Source organism: Electrophorus electricus, chromosome 18 (genome assembly GCF_013358815.1).
Source record: "Electrophorus electricus isolate fEleEle1 chromosome 18, fEleEle1.pri, whole genome shotgun sequence".
Taxonomy (NCBI): domain Eukaryota; kingdom Metazoa; phylum Chordata; class Actinopteri; order Gymnotiformes; family Gymnotidae; genus Electrophorus; species Electrophorus electricus.
This window is the reverse complement of record NC_049552.1, coordinates 12790466-12810329: the sequence shown is the minus strand read 5'-3', so window position 1 is coordinate 12810329 and position 19864 is coordinate 12790466. Positions and strand designations below refer to the sequence as shown.

At 40.8% G+C, this 19864-nt stretch overlaps 2 protein-coding genes across 2 annotated transcripts; one reads left to right on the top strand and one right to left on the bottom strand.

Annotated features, from left to right (window-relative positions):
- Window positions 1–5797: 5797 nt before the first annotated feature.
- Window positions 5798–7917, top strand: ccl20l (C-C motif chemokine 20-like). Its single transcript, XM_027031644.2, has 4 exons — window positions 5798–5896; window positions 6719–6836; window positions 7069–7146; window positions 7378–7917. Exons 1-4 carry the CDS (start codon window positions 5818–5820, stop codon window positions 7469–7471), a joined length of 369 nt encoding a protein of 122 aa, XP_026887445.2. The 5' UTR covers window positions 5798–5817; the 3' UTR covers window positions 7472–7917.
- A 9617-nt stretch (window positions 7918–17534) lies between these two features.
- Window positions 17535–18559, bottom strand: ccl34a.3 (chemokine (C-C motif) ligand 34a, duplicate 3). Its single transcript, XM_035536402.1, has 4 exons — window positions 18419–18559; window positions 18221–18335; window positions 18032–18115; window positions 17535–17889 (listed from the first exon to the last, which is right to left on the bottom strand). Exons 1-4 carry the CDS (start codon window positions 18492–18494, stop codon window positions 17841–17843), a joined length of 324 nt encoding a protein of 107 aa, XP_035392295.1. The 5' UTR covers window positions 18495–18559; the 3' UTR covers window positions 17535–17840.
- Between the last annotated feature and the right edge of the window lie 1305 nt (window positions 18560–19864).

Genomic DNA, 19864 nt, shown 5'->3' with positions numbered 1-19864 from the left:
TCTGACCTGTCGTGATAGAGAAGTTTATCGTTTCACCTCCAGCTTTCTCACTGACATGCTAGAGACACAGAGAGAAAGAGCCACCAGTCTCTTTTAGTTCTTCCACTGCTTTTTCAGATAGGTGCCTCCCCCCATGTCAAATTCAAATTACTTTATTGTCATGGACTGTAATTAACAACTGTTGTCAAAGTGACTACAGAATTTCTAATAAAAAACGTGATAAAATTGTGGAGTAAGATAAAAAAAAAAAAAAAACAAGCTATTCAACGCATGCGTTTGTCATCACGTAGGCCTGTAGCCAAGTGTGCTTGCGCGCGACGGTAAAAAGCAGAAGGAGCGACGCGTGTAGGATCTTGTTGTCTGGCTCCTCGCGTGGGGTCTGAAACCTGTCCCGCGAGGACTGTCGTCACCGTCTGAGATTTAGCACGAGCTACTCGAGTTGTCCTCGGAATGAGACGTTTAGACTAGTCGCGCGTGCACAGTGAAAGGGGACCTAATGTGAAACTCCATTTGCTGCGGACCTGAGAACACACTGAGAAATGCAACACTCGCAGTATTGATTTGCGGATTACAATATAGCAACCAATAGTTTTCTTTTTAACGAAAACTTTTGCTTAGACTATGTATAAAGTTCGTAGTCTATGCAACCAGTATTTAACGTTTCGGTGCAGACTACGAGGCAACGTGAAGGGTTAGTCATAACGCGACAGACGGCCTTAATTACAGAGCGAATGGAGGGTATAAGATCCGCTCGGCAAACTTAACAGGACCTCAAAGCAATGTCTGGCTGATCCGAGTGTCACGCAGGTTATTAATTAACATGCCCAAATGACCGTCTACAAACACCGCCATCTGCTGAGCTTATGAACAGAACTGGTGGGCCTTCGGAGACGGAAAAATGGACGCAGCAAAGGGAAAGTTTGCGGACGCGCTGCGATGTTTCGCTCTGAATGACGCTATCCGTGAACGCCCTCGCGCGAAGCCCCGGTTCTGACGCCGCGAGCACAGAGCGAAAGCGCGAGCCTCAATAGCGCTTCCCCGCGGGCAAGCGCGTGCGGTTGACTTTGCGCACGTCTGCCAAAACAAAAAAAAAAACGAGGGGAAACGCGATGACTCGTGCTCCGGCTCTGCATCACAGACCAAGGGCGGTGAAAGAGGTCTTACTAGTGCTTTCGAAAGATATGCATCTCTGAATGAAAGGAAGAGAGGTGGCGTGTTGCCTGGTTAAATATTTAGAGAGTCAGTCCCTTGGCCTAATCATTTATATGGATTTACAGTCGAAGCATTTCACACATGTCGCACGCAAAGGCTTTGTGGCCTTACACATCCGGTGAGCGACAGATTTTTCCGTTCAGTACAAAATATCAGGAATATGACATCTTGAGTAAATCCAGTTTTTAGTCTTTGAGGCGATCTTTGTTTTGTCCCATAACAAAAACCAAACGATCAAAAGCAAAAATCAAAATCCATAAATAACTGATCTTTTCTTATCATGTGTTTCCTAATAAGTTTGCTATTGCAGGACACGTGATAAAATCCCCTTTGCCCATATCACCCCCCCCCCACCCCCATTTGGAGCTTCAAAATCAAAGGCTGATTGTAGATCAAAACTCTACTCTGAGACTTCAGATTATTTGAATCAGGACACTTCTACATATCAAACTGCTACTGCTAGAAAGCAGAGCTGCTTGGTCTATTCATCGATGACCTCAGGCGACGCAAGCCCGCTGTGATCCACCTGCCAACACATTTTGGCCAGATAATGAAGAGCATTGCAGCTGTTGATTACCTGGTTGAGGAAAACGCGACCAAAAAAAGGGACCTTGGCTGGGAAGACCTCTCCGAGCTTTTCATGTATGTCTTTTATCCTCACCTTGATTTACGATTCTCTGAACTAACAAATTTGCATTAGCTCCACCAGTCTGGGGGTGGCGCTTAATCACTCACTGCTTCATGAGCATCAGCTTGGCCCAAGATTGGCACACGGTCACCAAGGAGCAGTGTTGTAGCTTAGATATTTGATTGGTTAGGCTTTCTACATAACCAATCAGATTTCTCTGACTTCATAGCCTAAAGTGTAGTTGTGCTGTGTCCAGGCTGAATTCAAGAACTTTAACAGTGTTTGGGAACAAAACTATTATTAACACGATCTATGAACTTACATCCCCACCTCATCCATAGAATTGTATTTTAAGTAAAATACTGACATTCAGGTCAACACTCGGAGAAGTTACATGGCATATGGATTCAGAATCCTTATTTACAAATCACTGAGCAAAAATCACCCAGTTAGGTGTTTTAGATTTACAGCATTTAGCTGATGCTTTTAACCAAAAGTGACTTCTAAGTGAAGACAACTTGATAGTAAAGGGCCTTGCACAGGGGCCCCACAACTGCAACCTCAGGGTGGAGGGACTTGAACTAGTAACCTTCTGATTACTAGTCAAGTACTTTACCCACTGAGCTAGCACGGCAGCAGGGCCATAGGCATGTTGGTTTTTCTGAAGGTGAAGGGGCTAGCCATCTTCTTTTCTCCTTTGTAGGTGGAGGTATAAAAGTGGCGTAAAGCAGAGCACTTCTCCTTTCCAGCCTGTACTTATTAACGGAAATCTCGAGAAACGCCGTAGTCATCCCTGCAGCAGGGAACAAAATGAGCTATTTGTGATCACATCATCAGGTGACATCACACTGCTGCCCCCTAAATTAGCGCTGAAAAGAAACGATGGAGCTCAGCGGGCTGAGGCGCGGGTAGACCGCCAATTTATGGTGACTTTCCTGAGGTGAAATTATATTTCCCTTTTTTCAGAAACGCGAAGCACTTTTTGCACCGCACGGTTCATTTGGCCCGAAAACCTCAAACAAGCACTCATTTTCTTTTCAAATCATCCTGTTCTCTTCTCAACTGGGCCAGGGTTCCCCGCTGATTCTCCAGGGGCCTGCTTGGGAGGTAGCAGCAGGCTCACGCTAGTACAGTGGCGTCTAATCGCACGACCTCAGATAGCTTCCGCTGTTCTTTCCAGCAACAAACTCCAATTTACCCAGACGTCTCTCTAATGACAAACAACAGCATGTGTAAATGTTGCAAACTGGCACAAATCCTATTTTATTCTATACAGGTAGTGAGGTATAAAGAGCTATGGTGAAGGCCTGTCACGTAATTCGACCCCTGTGACATGAAGGTCAAGCTGTGGGTCAATGAAATGTAAGGGTCGGTCAATAACCAAATCTGTGGAGGCGCAAAGGTTGGCCATGTGTGCGCTTGCGCTTTTGACAGGTTCATTTTGGCGCTGCGCTCCCGAATCCTTTCAGCGTGTCCGTCTGAACCACTTGCCAAAGCCCAGGTGTCATATGAAAGGCTTCAATTTGAAACCCACGATGAAATATTTATTGCAGGAAGCCATGCAGTGAGAGACTGAACAAGACGAGTGATGACCTATTCTGAGATCTCTCTCACACACACACACACACACACACACACACACAGGCACACTGTCTCTTTCATGATGCCTCTGTCATCAGCATTAAATTGCAAAGAAATAAAATTAGTGAAGCCTGCACCCACACCATCAAGCCTCCCACGTAAACGGGCCATTCAGTGTGTGAGACTGTGAGGAAGCTTGAGCTCAAGTCTGAGACAGACATAAGGCATCGTCCCACACACTCAGACGCTGACAGATCGCAGAAAGGGCAGGTTTCAGAGTGTTTCGTCAAAGAGCAAGAGAGAAAGACACTGGTCATACAAGACAATAGCGTCAGTGGCCATTTATTCACTCCTGTGTGTGCGTATCACGGGCATGCTGAGTAAACCTGGCTGAGGGATTCTAATGTAACAGAGGTACATTGCTGTTACAATCCTAACAGAGAAATGCATTTGTTCAGCAGTACCCGGCTCTCACTCTCTGCGCTTGGGCCCACATCGCAGACCCACACCCCAAACCAGCCGCCATTTGGAGAAAGCGTTTCACGTGCAGTTAGCGTCAAAGTGGCCAGGACAGTACACCCCAGAGCTGCTGAGGCAGACTCAGTGACAGTGATCGCACCCCTCACTGATATGTTTATGGTATTGGCCCCCACATTCTCCTTCATTTATATTAGTGAGTTCTGTACTATTATGCTTCACGGAGGCATCAAGTCAGAGCTGCTGTTCTTGTTGTTCTTCTGAGGGATGACGCGTGCGCTCCACCTTCTACTGCACACAACCCAGCAGCAGTGCAAACGAGACAAATGAGTTTAACTTCAGAGAGACAGCGCCCTCCTCTGGACATACACACACACACACACACACACACACACACACATACGCACACACACACACACACATACACACACACACACACACACACACACACACACATATATATACACACACACACACACACACATACGCACACACACACACACACACACGCACACACACACCCACACACACACACCCACACACACACACACACACACACACACATACACACATATATACACACACACACACACTTTAATGTAATGGTTTATGCTTACATTTGTTTGTAAGACAAATATATAGATGAAACATCCTGTTTCTCTGGAAACTTTGTGAACTTCACTACAATTTGTAATCTCTCTGTATCTCTTGCTACAATGCACTGCAGCTGAATGGGAAGAACAAGGTGTGGGCTACTAACATCTATCCTCTACCAGTCATCAGATACCCTGCTGGCACAATCAGCTGGCCAAAGGAGGTGGCAGAAACCAATGATATCTGGACAAGGAAACAGCCACATACTTCATCTTTCCCATAGAAACTCTGTGTACTTTACTACGATTCTCTCTCTCTCTCTCTCTCTCTCTCTCTCTCTCTCTCTCTCTCTCTCTCTCTCTATATATATCTATATATATATATATATATATATATATATATATATATATATATGCAAACAGCTGTGTCTATATAGCATTCCATATAAGCACAATCAGAGGCCCAGCCAGCCAGTGCCAGACAAGCTAAATATAAAACATATTTACATTAGCTATGAGTCTCTCTTGATAGTTGCCTCTTCATACTGAGAACATTTTCTAGGTCACAGAAGCAGTGCGTGTTAATTTGCTCGTTTGCTCAGAGGGTGAAAAAAAAATCTCCACCACTAAAATGGGTCATGGGAAAATAGGAGATACGTGGTACTGTTTCATCCATTACACAACACAGAACTTTCCTGTATAGACGTACTACTGTGTATTCCCTTAACCCACAGAAATGTCTACCTAATGATCCGATGGTTTGTCATTGACAATGTTGCTGTTGGTGCCATGGTGTTGAGTACTTGAAAACAAAAAACTCAAATTAATAGTTTTGACATTTGCATTTTAGCTAGTACCCTAGCATCAACCTTTGTTTTTGCAACTCAAGTCAGTTTTCTCCATTCGAAGTTGAAAGATAACTTTTAAAATTTGCTCACAGTCCTCTTTTATTGCACACAAGTAATGTGTATTTAAAAATGACAAAATGATGAATAAACAAATAGAAATAGGAAAAACGTTTATTTTAAATATATTTTTGAGTAAAATCATGCAGAATTGCTACATTTCACTTGAGTAAATCATCTGTGGTTAATAAGTGCAGTTTAAGCAGCTCTGTCACATCTTCCAGTTTTGGCTTTCCTGTCCCCTTTATGTGCGTTGTCTTATCTTATCCTGTTGTCCTCATTTGTGTAACCACATGTGTTCTTACAGTTCTCATGCCAAACAAGTGGGAGAGGTAATGTGTTAACCCCACTATCTGCCAATACATAAAACAGTGCACATTCACATTGCAGGCACTGTCGTCAAGGTCGAACACTTGCCATCATGTCTTTGAGAATTCTAGTTACCGTCACTGCTGTCGGGTTCTGGGTTCTGTGCACACTCTGCCCAACACCAGCCGCATGTGAGTCCTGGAACAGAGATTATCTGTCTTTGAAACTGATTTGACGCTTGCTCTTAATTATGCTGATGGCTGTAGTCTGGAATATTTCTTTTGAAATTGTAACTTTGTAGAAGATTGCTCCTTCTTGTGTTACACAGCTTTATGTTATAAAGCTAATCTTACATAAAGGATTGTAACGTCTCTGAGAAATTACAACCTTTCTCACGTCTAGAGAAGTGATAGTCCGTGTAATATTCAGAGATGTCTTACGTCCTCTGATGAGCTGAGCTGGCTAAATCTGTTTTGGATGGGCATAAAAGCATGAATCCCCTGTGGCATGCCAGCAGGAAGCTAGCGTTATCATGATCCAGACAGTCCAGCCTAAATTTGATTTGTCTTTTACTTTTCAGGTATGTTGTGTATGGAGTCTTCTGCATTCGTTGTCTCTACGTTTGGAATGAAAAATGTAGATACAGAGCCACTATCTAGTAGCTATTAAAACTTTCTAGTAAATATTAAAAGCAACCTATCAGAGATCTTAAAATTATCACGGATGTTTGTAACTTTCATTGCATTATTAATTATAAGGCTGCTTTAAGTATGGGTTTTCCTGACTCTTAACATACCAGCTTATTATTCTGTTGTTTCATGAGTTGAATCAGGATTTTTGCACAAACTAAATCATTACTGGACAGCACTGAGGCCCTCTAGTAAAATGTTGAAGTGTATGAAGGCATCATGACATACATCACATTCTCCATTTGGGATTTTTTAGATTTCTGGATATGTATAATGATAATATTGTTTGTGTGTGTGTGTGTGTGTGTGTGTGTATGTTGTCAGATGGGCCACTGAACCATGCCTGCTGTGTGAAGTACACCCGCACCCCTCTGGCCTTCCGTGTGATCAAAGGTTACTATGAGCAGGACCCCCGGGAGGTGTGCCGCATCAGTGCCATTGTGTGAGTCAGTTGTCAGCACTGCACCCCTGACCCATTACTCACAATGAAACCCACAACCCTCCGCATGCTGTACACACATCCCGCAACCTCTTGCGGAGTGACTCAAAATTAAAAGATTTAACAGAGATTAACATGTGACATGCAGCCTGAACTTCATTTCAGATCCTCGGGATAATAAATGAAATGAGTTTAAAATTAGTTACAAATAAATCACCTTTACCTGATGTTTCAGATTTTTCACCAAGCGCAATAAGAAGGTGTGTGCAAGCACGGAGGACGAGTGGGTGAAAATTATTTTGAAACGTTTGAGGTAATGAATTACTCATAGCCTTTACAACTTTCAATGACCCCAAAAACATGCCAAAGGAACTGTTAGCAATGTTGAATAAAAATGCGGATGAAATTGGTTAACGCGATTACAGAAGCACTGTGTGTTCTGAGGGTTCCGTATACTCAGAGACAGTGTGTCAATACAGTCCGGTAAACAAGAGCTGCCTCTGAGTCACAGTGCCAGTAATTTGTTTGTGCTGTTTATTTGCAGTGATAAAATGAATAAAATTTCAAGGCAGCAGTCTAAGCATGCTATCACTGACACCAGCAAATTCTCAACTTGGACCACCTTCAGCAACTCGTAGAGGCTCTTCATGCAACATTACCTTCCAACAGTAGCTCCTTTTTGTGGGTGTTTTTTATTAACAAATATTTCAGTTAAATACTCTTCTTCTAATCTTTCTACTACTTTTCTACTTTTTCTCTTGTTAATTTTGTTAATGCCATTTCAAACCTTTTGGTTATAGTACTGTATTGTAGAGAATTTAACTTTTTCCACTTCTTATTCTAAAATAATGGATAACTTGTATTACTAGCAATATGAGTAAAAAATAGACTAGACACACTCTGTATGACCTGACTCTTAATCTGTTAAAATATCTTCTATGATGATATCTAATGTCTCAAAACTGTCTCTCTAAAATACATCAACTGAATCTTTACTTCACATTTGCTTTGCAGTTTCAGTTAAACAAACGTAACTTAAAGGGTACTAAACTAAAAACTAAAAAATAAATTCTATACTACAGTGCATCTGTCTGTCCTTTCCCTGTTTCCTGATTGCCCACTCCTGTGAAAAGAGGGTCAGAAGAGCCCATAGCACATCTGCTGGAATGTGTCCATGCGGGACACATCTGAGATGATGCCTTGTGTGTCGGGGTCATGCTCAGCCTCAGGTTCTGGAGTTCTGGGAACTGGAGACCCCACTCTGACATTATGCATCAGCTAACAGAAAGAGACAAAGGGAGGGTGTGGCTGTGTGTCACTTTTTAGCATCGACTGCAGCATCTAATACAGATATATAATAATAAAAACAACATTCAGGATACTCAAGGTTATGCGGTTGTGTCGGTTGTATGTGGCACTTGCAATGCAGGGTAATGGGGTAGCCATGATCAAATACTAACCTGGAGAAAATCCTCAAAGTTAAGGCAGTTATATTTGTGCACATCTGCCTCTGTAAACATTGCCTTCCGCTGTTCGGGAGTGGCACTGTTCATAGTGAGGTCTATGCATGCGTTACTGTCAGGGGAAATGAGAGCAAAAAACCAGAACACACAAAGAATGTAATACACAGACAATACGGAAACACAAAGGAAAGTTTACACACACACACACACACACACACACACACTTATGCGCGCTTGAGCACATACACACCTAAGAGTAGACCATTCTCCTATTTACGTGTCACAGTAATGCAGAAGTTTGGCTGTAGAAGACAGCTACTAGACAACAGAATGCCTTGCTCAGCAGCAACATATAGTAAAACCTGAAGTCTGCTTTTCCACATAAACTACCCAATAATCTGAGTGTCACTATTTATAGTTGTTAGCAAGCTGACACCCAATCAGACAAAGTTCATGCCTGAAAACTCTGCCACTTTTAAACATATAAACATATTCCCTACACATCTGATTTGTTCCCAAGCCTTTTAATTTTTTGTGCTTCCTTACATCCACAAGTATATGTATCATTCAGATATGTCACATCTGCTTTTCAAACGGGGAACAGACAATATGTTACTCTGCGCTGCCATCTACAGCAACTGTTTAGCTGAGTGATCTTACGTGATGTTTAATCAGTTCACTCACAATTCTTTGAAATCAAGCAGTCTGTCACCATTGGCATCAAACTGTTCAAACAGATGCCAAAGGTTCAGGAGGTCAGTGGATGTCCAGTTAGGGTATGTCTTCTGGAGTTCTTGGACCATGATATTCCAGTCTTTAGTGTAGCCTGTAACAGAACACTTATCTTACATTTTGAATGAACTCTTTGTGTCAGAAAATACACCCCTAATAAAGCCCTTAGAAAATTATGCTTCTTAAATGTTTAAAATATGTATTGCTAGAATGTGTAATTCTAATGATATGTGCGCTTGTTACATTTTTAATCATGGTTTAAGCCTGAATGAATTCTTATGGCAAAACAGCTGCATATTCAAGATTTATTTTACATACTGTTCAAACACTTCAAATAAAATATGGAATTTATCTAATTAAATTTATCTTAAATATTTATTTTAGTTTTCTATAACGAATGACTACATTCTATGACCCAATTGTGAGAAACAATTATTCTATTAAACCATAGTTAAACTCATATAACACATAACACAACATGTCAAAGTTTAAATATAAATGGTGCCATGACCTTGAATAATTATTTTTGCCATCCACCTTAATGCAGACATTTGTTTTCTGCATGTACAGAGACTGGAACCCATGTTGCCATTCAAAACTTGTGTCAGGTATCATTCAGCACACACACACACACATGCACACGCGCACACACACACACACACACACACACACACACACAATTTATACTTATTCTGATTATAGGATGGCTAATGACTGATATCTGAGTGGCACAGATTTAATTTCAACTTGGGGGTGGGGTGGGGGCTGTTCACACCACCCAACATAACACCCACGTTGCCCCAAAACTATGCATATAGTGGTGGACTATTCTTAAGCCACTTATTGAACCTTTATCATTACTACTGTGCTTGACACACATATCAGTGAAAGTACCAAGCCACCATGTCAGTGTCACTGCAGTGTGAGAAATGGTCCGCCACCCAAATGTCGGTCAGCAGTGAATTGGACACGGTGACTGGCTGACAAAGTGGTGCATAACAGATGGACTATAGTCCATGAGTCTACATCTTTACAATGCATGGACACAATATGTCTAAATGAAACATGTAATGGGCAGGATGCAGAGACGGGCCGTGACGAGGAAAACGTCTATTAAACACACACACACACACACACACACACACACACACACACACACAAACGAAACCAAAACACGAGAAGAAAAACACTAAATGTGAGAACTGCAACCAACAGTTAGCAGTAAGAACATCTTACACAGGTTAAACACCGACAAAGACTAATGACTACACAGGACATTAAATGCATACAATAAAACTGGAAAACAAGGAACAGGTGTGATGGCCACGAACAAATGAAAACACACACAGAGAGAGAGAGAGAGAGAGAGAGAGAGAGAGAGAGAGAGAGAGAGAGAGAGAGAGAGAGAGAGAGAGACGACGTCAGGAGGAGGGAGCCGTGTTGTGACAAAACAGTGGTCTTTAGAGTAGCTGTTGTAGATGTTTTATTAAAATGTGAGTGCTGGTGTAAGGGGTTTCTAAAAATAATTTTTATTATTCCTGTCTTGTACCATTGTGCCAATTTCTAAATGATTAACATCATAAATAATTTAAAAGGAGCGAGCTGATAGAAATTAGTTAACGTAACAGATATCTACTCACTTTGAATCTTTGCCGCTTCTTGGAAAGAGCGGATCCGTTGCTGTACCATGTTGTAACAGTACTTGAGATTTATCTCGTGTATTTCCAAGGCAAGGGCAATTTGTTCCGATTCTGCAAAACAGAATTAGAAAGGTGATACTAAATATACTGTTTTAATCTCATATTAACAGCCAATACAATCTTAATCTATTTTAGTTAGAGAATAACTATTGCTGGTTACCAATTAGCTAGCTGTTAACTAGCGTGACCTTGTTAGCGTTAGTTTTCTTAGCTAGGTTAGCTAGCTAACCTTCATCGTATTCAGGATCATCATAAGATTCTGGCTCTTTCACCAATGGGTAAGAAAGTGACAAACCCATACTTCTAATGTTATCACTCTAGATTATCAGGCGATGTTTATAGATGGTAGTCTAATCAGGTTTATATGTCTAATATTTGCTTAGCTGCTCCAAGTACCTGAACTAGCCGTTAACTAACGGTCTAACTAACGGTTTAAATAAATAATGTAAATAAAAAGAATGGAAATCTAGCTCGTGAGCTAGATAACGGTTTAAATTTAAAAATATACACGCAGGCAGTCGCGTGCATTGCCCGCATTTCAACAGCAGACTGTCTGGAGCGACGGGATCGTGTGTTTATCTGTGGTTTATCGCACCAATATGAGATTATAAAGATTATTTAAAAATACCACCAGGGCTGCGACCACGACAAATGACGACAGCACATCTCTTAAGGTTTAAACACAGGCAGACTAGCGGAGACAAAGAACACACACATCCAATGAAATATTTGGCTGACATTTCAGTGAATGTGTGTTATCTCCAACTCTAGGACTCATGTACAGGGCCCATGCATGCTTTTCCTAAAATTGTAAGTTACTTTTGCCTATCAATGAGAAATAAACATAAATTAATGAAGTCTTCTATCAAATCACTACATTGTAAGTCACTTTTGCCTATCAATGAGAAATAAACATAAATGAATGAAGTCTTCTATCAAATCACTACTATTTCAACTACCACTTTCTCTTAATTTGCTTTTCTCAATACAGTCTACTGCATATTTGTGGTTCCTCTCCTCTCATACTAATGTGTACTAGGGGAAGCGCAAACCACCAACCAGGCCTTTCACCACATGAGGTCCTCACAGGACACCCTATGAGAATAACAAACTTTACCTTACAGGAATGTTGGATTCAGTGCTCACACTGCCATATTGTACAAAAACTAGACCTGAAAATGCCTGGCGTGTCTCTAACGCAGGCACAGACAAGACCAGAGTGGGTCTGGAAATAGCAGAAGAAAAGACAACACTCATAAGATGGACTGTACACCCAACTCCTCAGCATGCACTGACTCGCTATGGCATCGATTTCTGCACTCAGGGTGTCCACTGAGGTGGACTTTGTATTCTCATAACAGTCAGTACAATCATAATTCAGTTATTTGTTTACATGATGCTAATTACAAATCATCTTATGCTGTATCAATGATTATTCTGATCTTTTCATTTTATGGAAGATTATTATTCACCTGGTAATTGAGATTGAGGTATATAATATTTATAGTTTACGTTTACATTTTCTAGTTTAAGGAATTAAAATGTTTAATTTGTGCCTCTAATCCTGGTGAGTAAAGTCCATAAAGGAGAAGACATAATGTAGAATTTGACGCAGGATGGAGCTGTATTAGCGAGCACTGGGAATACTGTGATCACTCCATCCAGCGTGCCCTACTCTCCGGTGAATGTGCCATCCTATGTGTCCCTTAGGGCCGTGGACACAACCCCAGCACGTGGCTCTGCAGTCGGTGCTATTTCCAGCACGTCCTGTGCTTCGCAGGAAGCACCATCTAGCACTCTCTGTGCTCTAGCGAGTGTGCCATCCTGTTAGTCCACCAGGATGGTGGACCCATCTCTCACTCCTCAGGGTTATTGGGTAGCACCAGGTCTTCCTAGTTTGGATTTCTCAACCAAACCAGCCTCTATAATAATGGACTTGGGGTGTTCATCAGTTTTTTATTTGTTCTCATTCCATCTCTGGGACTGTATAAGATCAGTGATCATTGTGGATCTCTGAGCTTTCGATCCATCAGGTGATATCTTTACAGTTGGATGGATCTTAGAAAAGTGTAGATCTAGACCATGAATGTATATCTGTCAAATGGAATTTGGAGAGGATTTTGACCCATGGACAAACCCATTCCATGAAACTCATTCTCATCTTACTTTACATTGTGAATGCTTGTAATGTATTCTGCCAAGCTCTAGCCCCTGCTAAGAATGGAATAAGGAGATAATCATTCTTCCTTCAAAATGTATTCACATAGCTTATTTTCACATAGTGTACATTAAAGAAACCTACATTTGCTTATGCACATTACTTGACTGATTGATTAACTGGTTGGCCCACGCATAAGTGTTTATGAGGAAAATACTGAATCGCTGAAATGTGATTATTGGATAAGTTCAACCTAAAACGTTAGCCTATAACTCACTAATGATTACAAAAAACACTGAAGGTAAAAACACAAGACAATATGACTACCTTGAAATAAAAAAATGGCTGATAAATATATATAAAGCAGTAATAAATACTGTACTAACACAATTGACAAAGCATGATGAGGAAGACTGCAGTGGTGATGATCTGCTGATAACAAAAGTCCCATAATGGCCGAGTGAAATGATGATGGTTGGTGACAGTGATGTCGATCACTCCATGGATGGTGATTGTGTCCAGCTTTGCTTACAGTTGAAAACTCTTCAACGATGGTGAAAGCACAAATAATCCTGACGATCAATTTTTGATTGGTCCTACCTCCACAGGTCCAGAATAGCAGAAGGCTTCATTAGTCCAAGATAAATGGCAATGCTGATAAAGTGAAGCAGTTTGTCAGCATTAATATCAGTCCACTGCCTCTTCGTGCCATTCTCTTTTCTCCGTGCTGCATATCTGTTGGTGTTGTTGCATAGGGTCAGGACCAGGGTCAGAACAGCTGGAAGATATCAGAAGGGCTGTAGTACCTCTGAAAATCCATCTGAACTCCCGAGGACCTCCTGGGGCGAAACTGCAATGGAGGAAGCTGCTCGTCTTCCTCCGAGGTGTCACGCCATCTGTCCTCCAGTGCTGCAGGTGGTGGTGATGCTGGAGCTTTTCTGGTCTTTCTTGTCCTGACATGAGGTTGTTGCCCAGCTGAGGTGGAGGACCTGCCATGTGTTGGCACTCTTCTCTTTGCTTGGGGTGAGGTTGGGCTTCTGCTGCCTCTGTGTCTAAACAGTCCTGAGGTGTGAGGGGTGTCCACAGATTGGGGAAGGGTAGAAGCTGATGGTCCTGGGAGTGGGCCAGAAGAGGTGTGAAATATCTCAGGTGGGGGAGGGTATGGTTAATCTTCTTCACTGCAAGACAAAGACAGTATAACAGCCAAATGAGTAAAATATGAAAATGAAAATAAATACAAATTGCAAATTGTCATGCTAAATAAGGCTAAATTATTATTACATTTACCAATGAACTACATACATTTACTATGTATTATTACACTTACATCAGTAGTTATTACTTATTAGTTACACTGTAGTGCCTTTGCATACCCAAGAACGCTTTACAATCATACAACCAAGATACCAATGAACTAGAATGATGTTCAAATATGGGAATCAATGCTAATGCCTAGTGCAAAATAGTGCAGAATACATAAGCTTTATCTCAGACAACAATCAGTGCGATAAACAATACGATACTCTACAATAAGTACTAGAGTTTCAGTCAACGTAGGAGCAGGGTCAGTGAACATTTAAATATTACACAATCAACACTAAACTTTTACAATCAAGCATCACATATGCTATATATATATATATATATATATATATATATATATATATATATATATATAGTCTCGCAGTCACAAATGTGAATTTTATACTTATAGCATATCGAGCACGGCGTCGACAAAAGTGTCTTCTTCAACAGAATCCATGCTAGCAGCCATGGAACCGAAATCACTCTCACTTTCCTCGTTACTAAATCTAAACAGCTTCTCATGAACTTCAGCCACTAAATTGCTTCCTCTCCATTATTGTGATAAAACTATACATTTTTTACCAAAAGCAAAAACATTTTACCAAAAACAGCGAACTAGTTACTCTGTAGTGTAACATTCATGGCAAATGAGGTTTCAGTGTTTACGTCTGACGGAATGCTATTTGCTGAAAGTGGTCATACTCATTTTGGTTTTGATGACCCATTACTGCAAGCGCTTTCGCTAGGCCACCCATGAACAGCAATGTAATACAGAATCTTGCCATAGGTAAAAAGACAAAAAAAAAAAAAAAAAAAAAGTATTTGATGGACCAATAGCAAACACGGAATCTAAGAAAGGAGAGTCTAATACTCTATTGAGGAATAATATTATGTGAGTAACCTGCATTTTGAGGTAACTAAAGGCTTGCATAGTTTGTGTTAGGTTACAAAGGAAAGGAATGCATGTTTTTAAAGAAGCGAGCAAGCTAATAATGAACTTTACTAGCATTCTGTATACTTTTTAAACAAGCGACTGGGATCCATAAAATCTCCAAGATCTTTAACTGTTAGGGAAGATGTGATTGTGTGACCACTGAGGTTCAGTGAGTAATTAGAGAGTGAGGACCTAGCTGTCTCAGGGTCTAATAGAAGCACCTTTGTTTTGTCACTATTTGTTACGAACCCCAGGAACAACCCTCAGCCCCGCATAGCCACGCCCACTCGCACCCCCCGCACCCCCGGATTTGACTCACTGGAATTCTAGCACACACCTGATTCCCATTCCCCTCATTTCCATCCCCCTTTATAAGCTTCCCTTCACCGTGTACATGTCGCGAAATATTGCTTACCTATGTGGCGTACAGAGCGTTTCCTTATATTGTTTTCCTGGTTATTGACTCCTGCCTGCTTTCTAGACCTCGACTCCTGCCTGACCCTTGGATACCTCTTGGACACTACCCTGTGACACCGGACTGACCCGACCATGATTCCCTGTCTGGTTCCATGAATTAGTTTGTTTGCTAAAATAAAACCTCTAGCAATTGGATCCTTTTCTGTGTGTGCAAACATTACACAATTAAGTGAGAGAAAGTTCCTCAACATCCAGTGTATGACGTCCTTTATGCATTTGTCAATAATGCTAAGCTGAAACATGTCCTCTGACATATAGCTTAGTGTCATCAATGTAATAACTCAACTCATCTAGAACCAGCTACAGGACCTTAGTCTGGCTGAAAATTGGTGCACTCTATTTCAAGATACCCAAATATATGGGCACAAGCACTAAAAACGTAAATTGTTCATAAATAACTAATGTCTGCATGCACGAATTAATGAAAAATAATTAATGGATAGCAGTTATTAAATCTTTATGAATGAAAGAAGAGCTTCCATCCAAATAAATGTCCAATGTGTCCAAATAAATACATGCATAGATGAAATCTTTGTATATTTGAATTAGCTTGTGTTAGATGACATTTCAACAATTTACAGAAGAATATTTATTTAGTTAGTTATTTATTTGATAGTAAGCATTGAAGTATAATTAATTTCCTGTACATTATACAATAGTGTTATCAGTTATTGACTGTTGGTTAAACCTTGCTTTTTTTATCAAATTTGGAGAATTTTTTTTCCAGAACCTTTAACTAGACGTTATATAATTACCAAGAGTTTAAATCTTTTGTCTGTGATTAGCAATTTTGTACCCTCAGTACAACCTTCTCAGTTCCTCATTGGTTTCATCAGACCTTCCAAGTCATCACATGAATGGCTGGAAGGCTAACAGTGACAGAGAGAGGTGGAGCAACACACCACACGCAAATGCACACAGGAGAACAAAAAACCAAAAACTGCTCCTCTTAATAGTAACACTTCCTGTTAAGAATTTAATCAATAGCACAGCGATTCTCCTTTATAATTCAAGGAATGCAGATTTTAAATGTAAACCATCTAACTCATACTCCTCTCAAAATTATAATTTGACAGGAATAAATAATTCATGCAAATGCATTAGGAAAGCTAATTGCAACTGCAATTGCATTAGGAAATCTAATTGCAAGGAAACTGTTGCAACAGTGAATGGAAGGGTGGGAGAGTGAATGCCTGGTTTCTGAATGTCCAGAGAGGGAGGGTACATTGGACATACCACACTTTTGTTTAACACAAGTGCTAAAATGCTGTAATAAATGCTTTTAAGAAAAGCATTTACTACAAAGTTGTTTGCAATTATATAGACAAACATATCTAGATTACTGGCCAACATAATACATAGCCTATATAAAATGTCTTCATTTCCATAGTCAAAATATATCCGTGGTGCCTGATGGTAATGTGAGCACTCATTATCAGGAGGCAGCAGTGAGGAATAACAGGGTTGTTGTTTAAGATATGAAGAAAGATATCTGCAAAGGTAACGCATCTCACATTACTGATATGTAGTCTAGACACAAAATGTTTAGAGCACATCTGCCCTTTTAAATGCTTTGGGTTTATCTTACATAATCCACTAATCTACAGTGCTTCTTTTGGAACGTTACAGTACTTGATCCTAATGACCCTTCTTGTTGTCAGCGATACAGATTCACTAGATAAATATTATTCTATGCCCGGATTATGAGTAGTTTTGGCATCAAATATTGCCTGCAAGCAGTAGATGTGACACACTAAAACTGGGTCCAGGAGCACGTTACTCCTCGGTACATGAACAGGTGTGTATGTATTGATGTAGCTGGTAAAAGAGAAGGGTGACACGTCATAAGCAGATTCAGATGATTTAAGATGATTAAGAGTTGAGGTTGTTTGAGAGTGTGAGCAGTCAGAACACCATTCACAGACATTCACATTGTGTTAAAGTGTTTTTATTCATGCAGTCACATGTTTGTTTACACAATTTAGAATGTATAACTTTTTAAAAGGACCCAAATTTCATCTAAACATTTTTTTCCATCTTTCATGCATTTAAAATCCTTTAGTTTAAAAATGCTAATAAATATTAATGTATAAATATGTCTTTTCCGTCCAAAATGATAAATTAAATGCAATAAATAAACCATGCAGAAAAATTTGTAAAACCTATATGTTGGAAGAACCCTGCCAAAATACATTGTGATGGCGCATGGCATAAATTCAAGTACCCATCCGTTAGGTTTTAGGGTTTGTCAGATGTGGCAGCAGTGGTCTTCATTATTTGGGTGCTTCTGTGAGAAGGAGAAATGATTACAGACAAATCAGGTACATCTCACTGTTTGTTGTACTGGCTGTGCAAACAAGCAAGCCAACAAACCAAAAAAATATCATTTTATTCACTGCATTAACTATACGAGGTACTAAATAACTTACTGAAATTTTCTGAGCTCTTTGATCTTGTCCAGCACCCAGCTTTCTTTCCAGTGACTGCACCACGTTCCATTCGATGTGAAAAATCTGCATACAAACAGAAGTTTATGTTTAGGAACTGCGGATGCTGCCATCCTGTTAGGAGACACTAGAACATAAGACAGGCATCGTCTGTCCATCATTCATACTTACATGACAGCTTTGACGCATGGCGGGCGGGGCTTCTGCAGCTTGAAGCCTGTTATAGGTAGGGTGATCTCCTGAGTCGAAACCATTGTGCAGCAATTGGGATTTACAGGTTGCCCGTCTAGGAAGGTGAGGATCAGAAGTTAGGTGCTGGATGTTCACATTAGGTGCCCGTGAGCGATAACAGCAAGACTGAATACTTACTTGCCCACATGACTGAAATGCACATGGCTAAGGCCATTACGGCGAGGCTGCTGGCTCGTGTCTGGATGAGATGCATGCTGCGTTTGGTGCCGGTTTCTCCTCGCGTCTGGTCCTTAAGCTGGGCTGGAGGGACAGGTACTGTGGCTGCTTCTCCTCTCCAGACATCTTAAATACTACAGAAAGAGGAACCAGTCATGGCCTCCGGATGCAGTCACCTTCCCCTAAATCTCCACCAACATCGCCACAACTCGTCCCTTTTTCCAGGGTACTCTCTTGAGAAACCGCACTCTCGATTCATTTATGCTTTGTCAGCGAGTTTGACTAACATGATGAAATCTTGTGGTTAGTGACTACAACATCAGGAGAAAAAAAAGCGTGACACTCCTAGTCTATGAAGTGAGTTTTTCTTGGAAAAAAGGAAAGTGTGACACCAGACTCTGGTCATGTGAAATGCTGTCAGCCTCATGGTCTCAGTTTGGGAGGATACTGCATCACCAAGTTTTTAACTTCTTTGTTAATAGATTTCAGTTCATTCTTGCAAGCTTTGAAAATGTACTGATGAATTCAGTCAGTCTGTGTTGGTGGTATGGACCGAGATGGGTGTTGGCAATTTATTGCATAATTTCAGCTTTAATCAGGGTTTTAGCTCTAATCAGGGTAAAATGGCTAAAGTTACAAGACTCGGTGTAACGTTGCCCGAGTGCCACGGGGCATGGAGCAGGATGCACAGGCTCTCTCGACGTGTGTAACATTTAATGTCATATAACATAAAAGACTACGGTGGCACTCACACAAGATTAACAATAAACATAGACAAACTTAACAAGTTTCAAGTTTGGTTTATTTGTCACATACATAGTCATACACAATATAACTCGCAGTGAAATGGTTGAGAGTGCTCTTTCTAAACTGAGGAAAAAGAAAAAACAGGGGTGCATAGAGAAATATCTCTGTATATATACAAAATATATTAACAATATTATGTTTATATACACAATGTACAATGTATATATGGATATGTATATATGTATGTACACAATGTACAGTTCCATCTTGTAATTGAACATATTTACAGTTATATGTTACATGGTGGTGGTGGTGGTCCCCACAGTTTATCAGTTTCCCTGATTCAGGGCCTGAATGGCCTGTGGGAAGAAGCTCCTCTCCAGTCTCTCTGTCTTGGTCTTCAGGGAGCGAAATCGCTTCCCTGACCTCAACAGAGAGAAGAGCCTATTGTTGGGATGGGTGGGGTCCTTCACAATCCTCCTGGCCTTGGTTTGGCACCGCTTGTTATGGATGGTCTGAAGGTCAGAAAGTTCCGTATGAGTGATGTGCTCTGCTGAACGCACTACCCTTTGGAGTGCTTGTCTGTCCTGCTTGGTGCTGTTCCCAAACCAGACTGTGATGTTCCCCTTGAGGATGCTCTCGATAGTGCACGTGTAGAAG

Bases quoted from the DNA above. Each gene is read 5' to 3' on its own strand.
- ccl20l (XM_027031644.2), top strand. From the start codon at position 5,818: ATGTCTTTGAGAATTCTAGTTACCGTCACTGCTGTCGGGTTCTGGGTT. The intron at 5,897-6,718 runs GTGAGTCCTGGA...GTATGTTGTCAG, and splicing joins CTGCCCAACACCAGCCGCAT to ATGGGCCACTGAACCATGCC. The intron at 6,837-7,068 runs GTGAGTCAGTTG...CTGATGTTTCAG, and splicing joins TGCCGCATCAGTGCCATTGT to ATTTTTCACCAAGCGCAATA.
- ccl34a.3 (XM_035536402.1), bottom strand. From the start codon at position 18,494: ATGCATCTCATCCAGACACGAGCCAGCAGCCTCGCCGTAATGGCCTTA. The intron at 18,336-18,418 runs GTAAGTATTCAG...TCACCTTCCTAG, and splicing joins CATTTCAGTCATGTGGGCAA to ACGGGCAACCTGTAAATCCC. The intron at 17,890-18,031 runs GTAAGTTATTTA...TCCTTCTCACAG, and splicing joins AAAGAGCTCAGAAAATTTCA to AAGCACCCAAATAATGAAGA.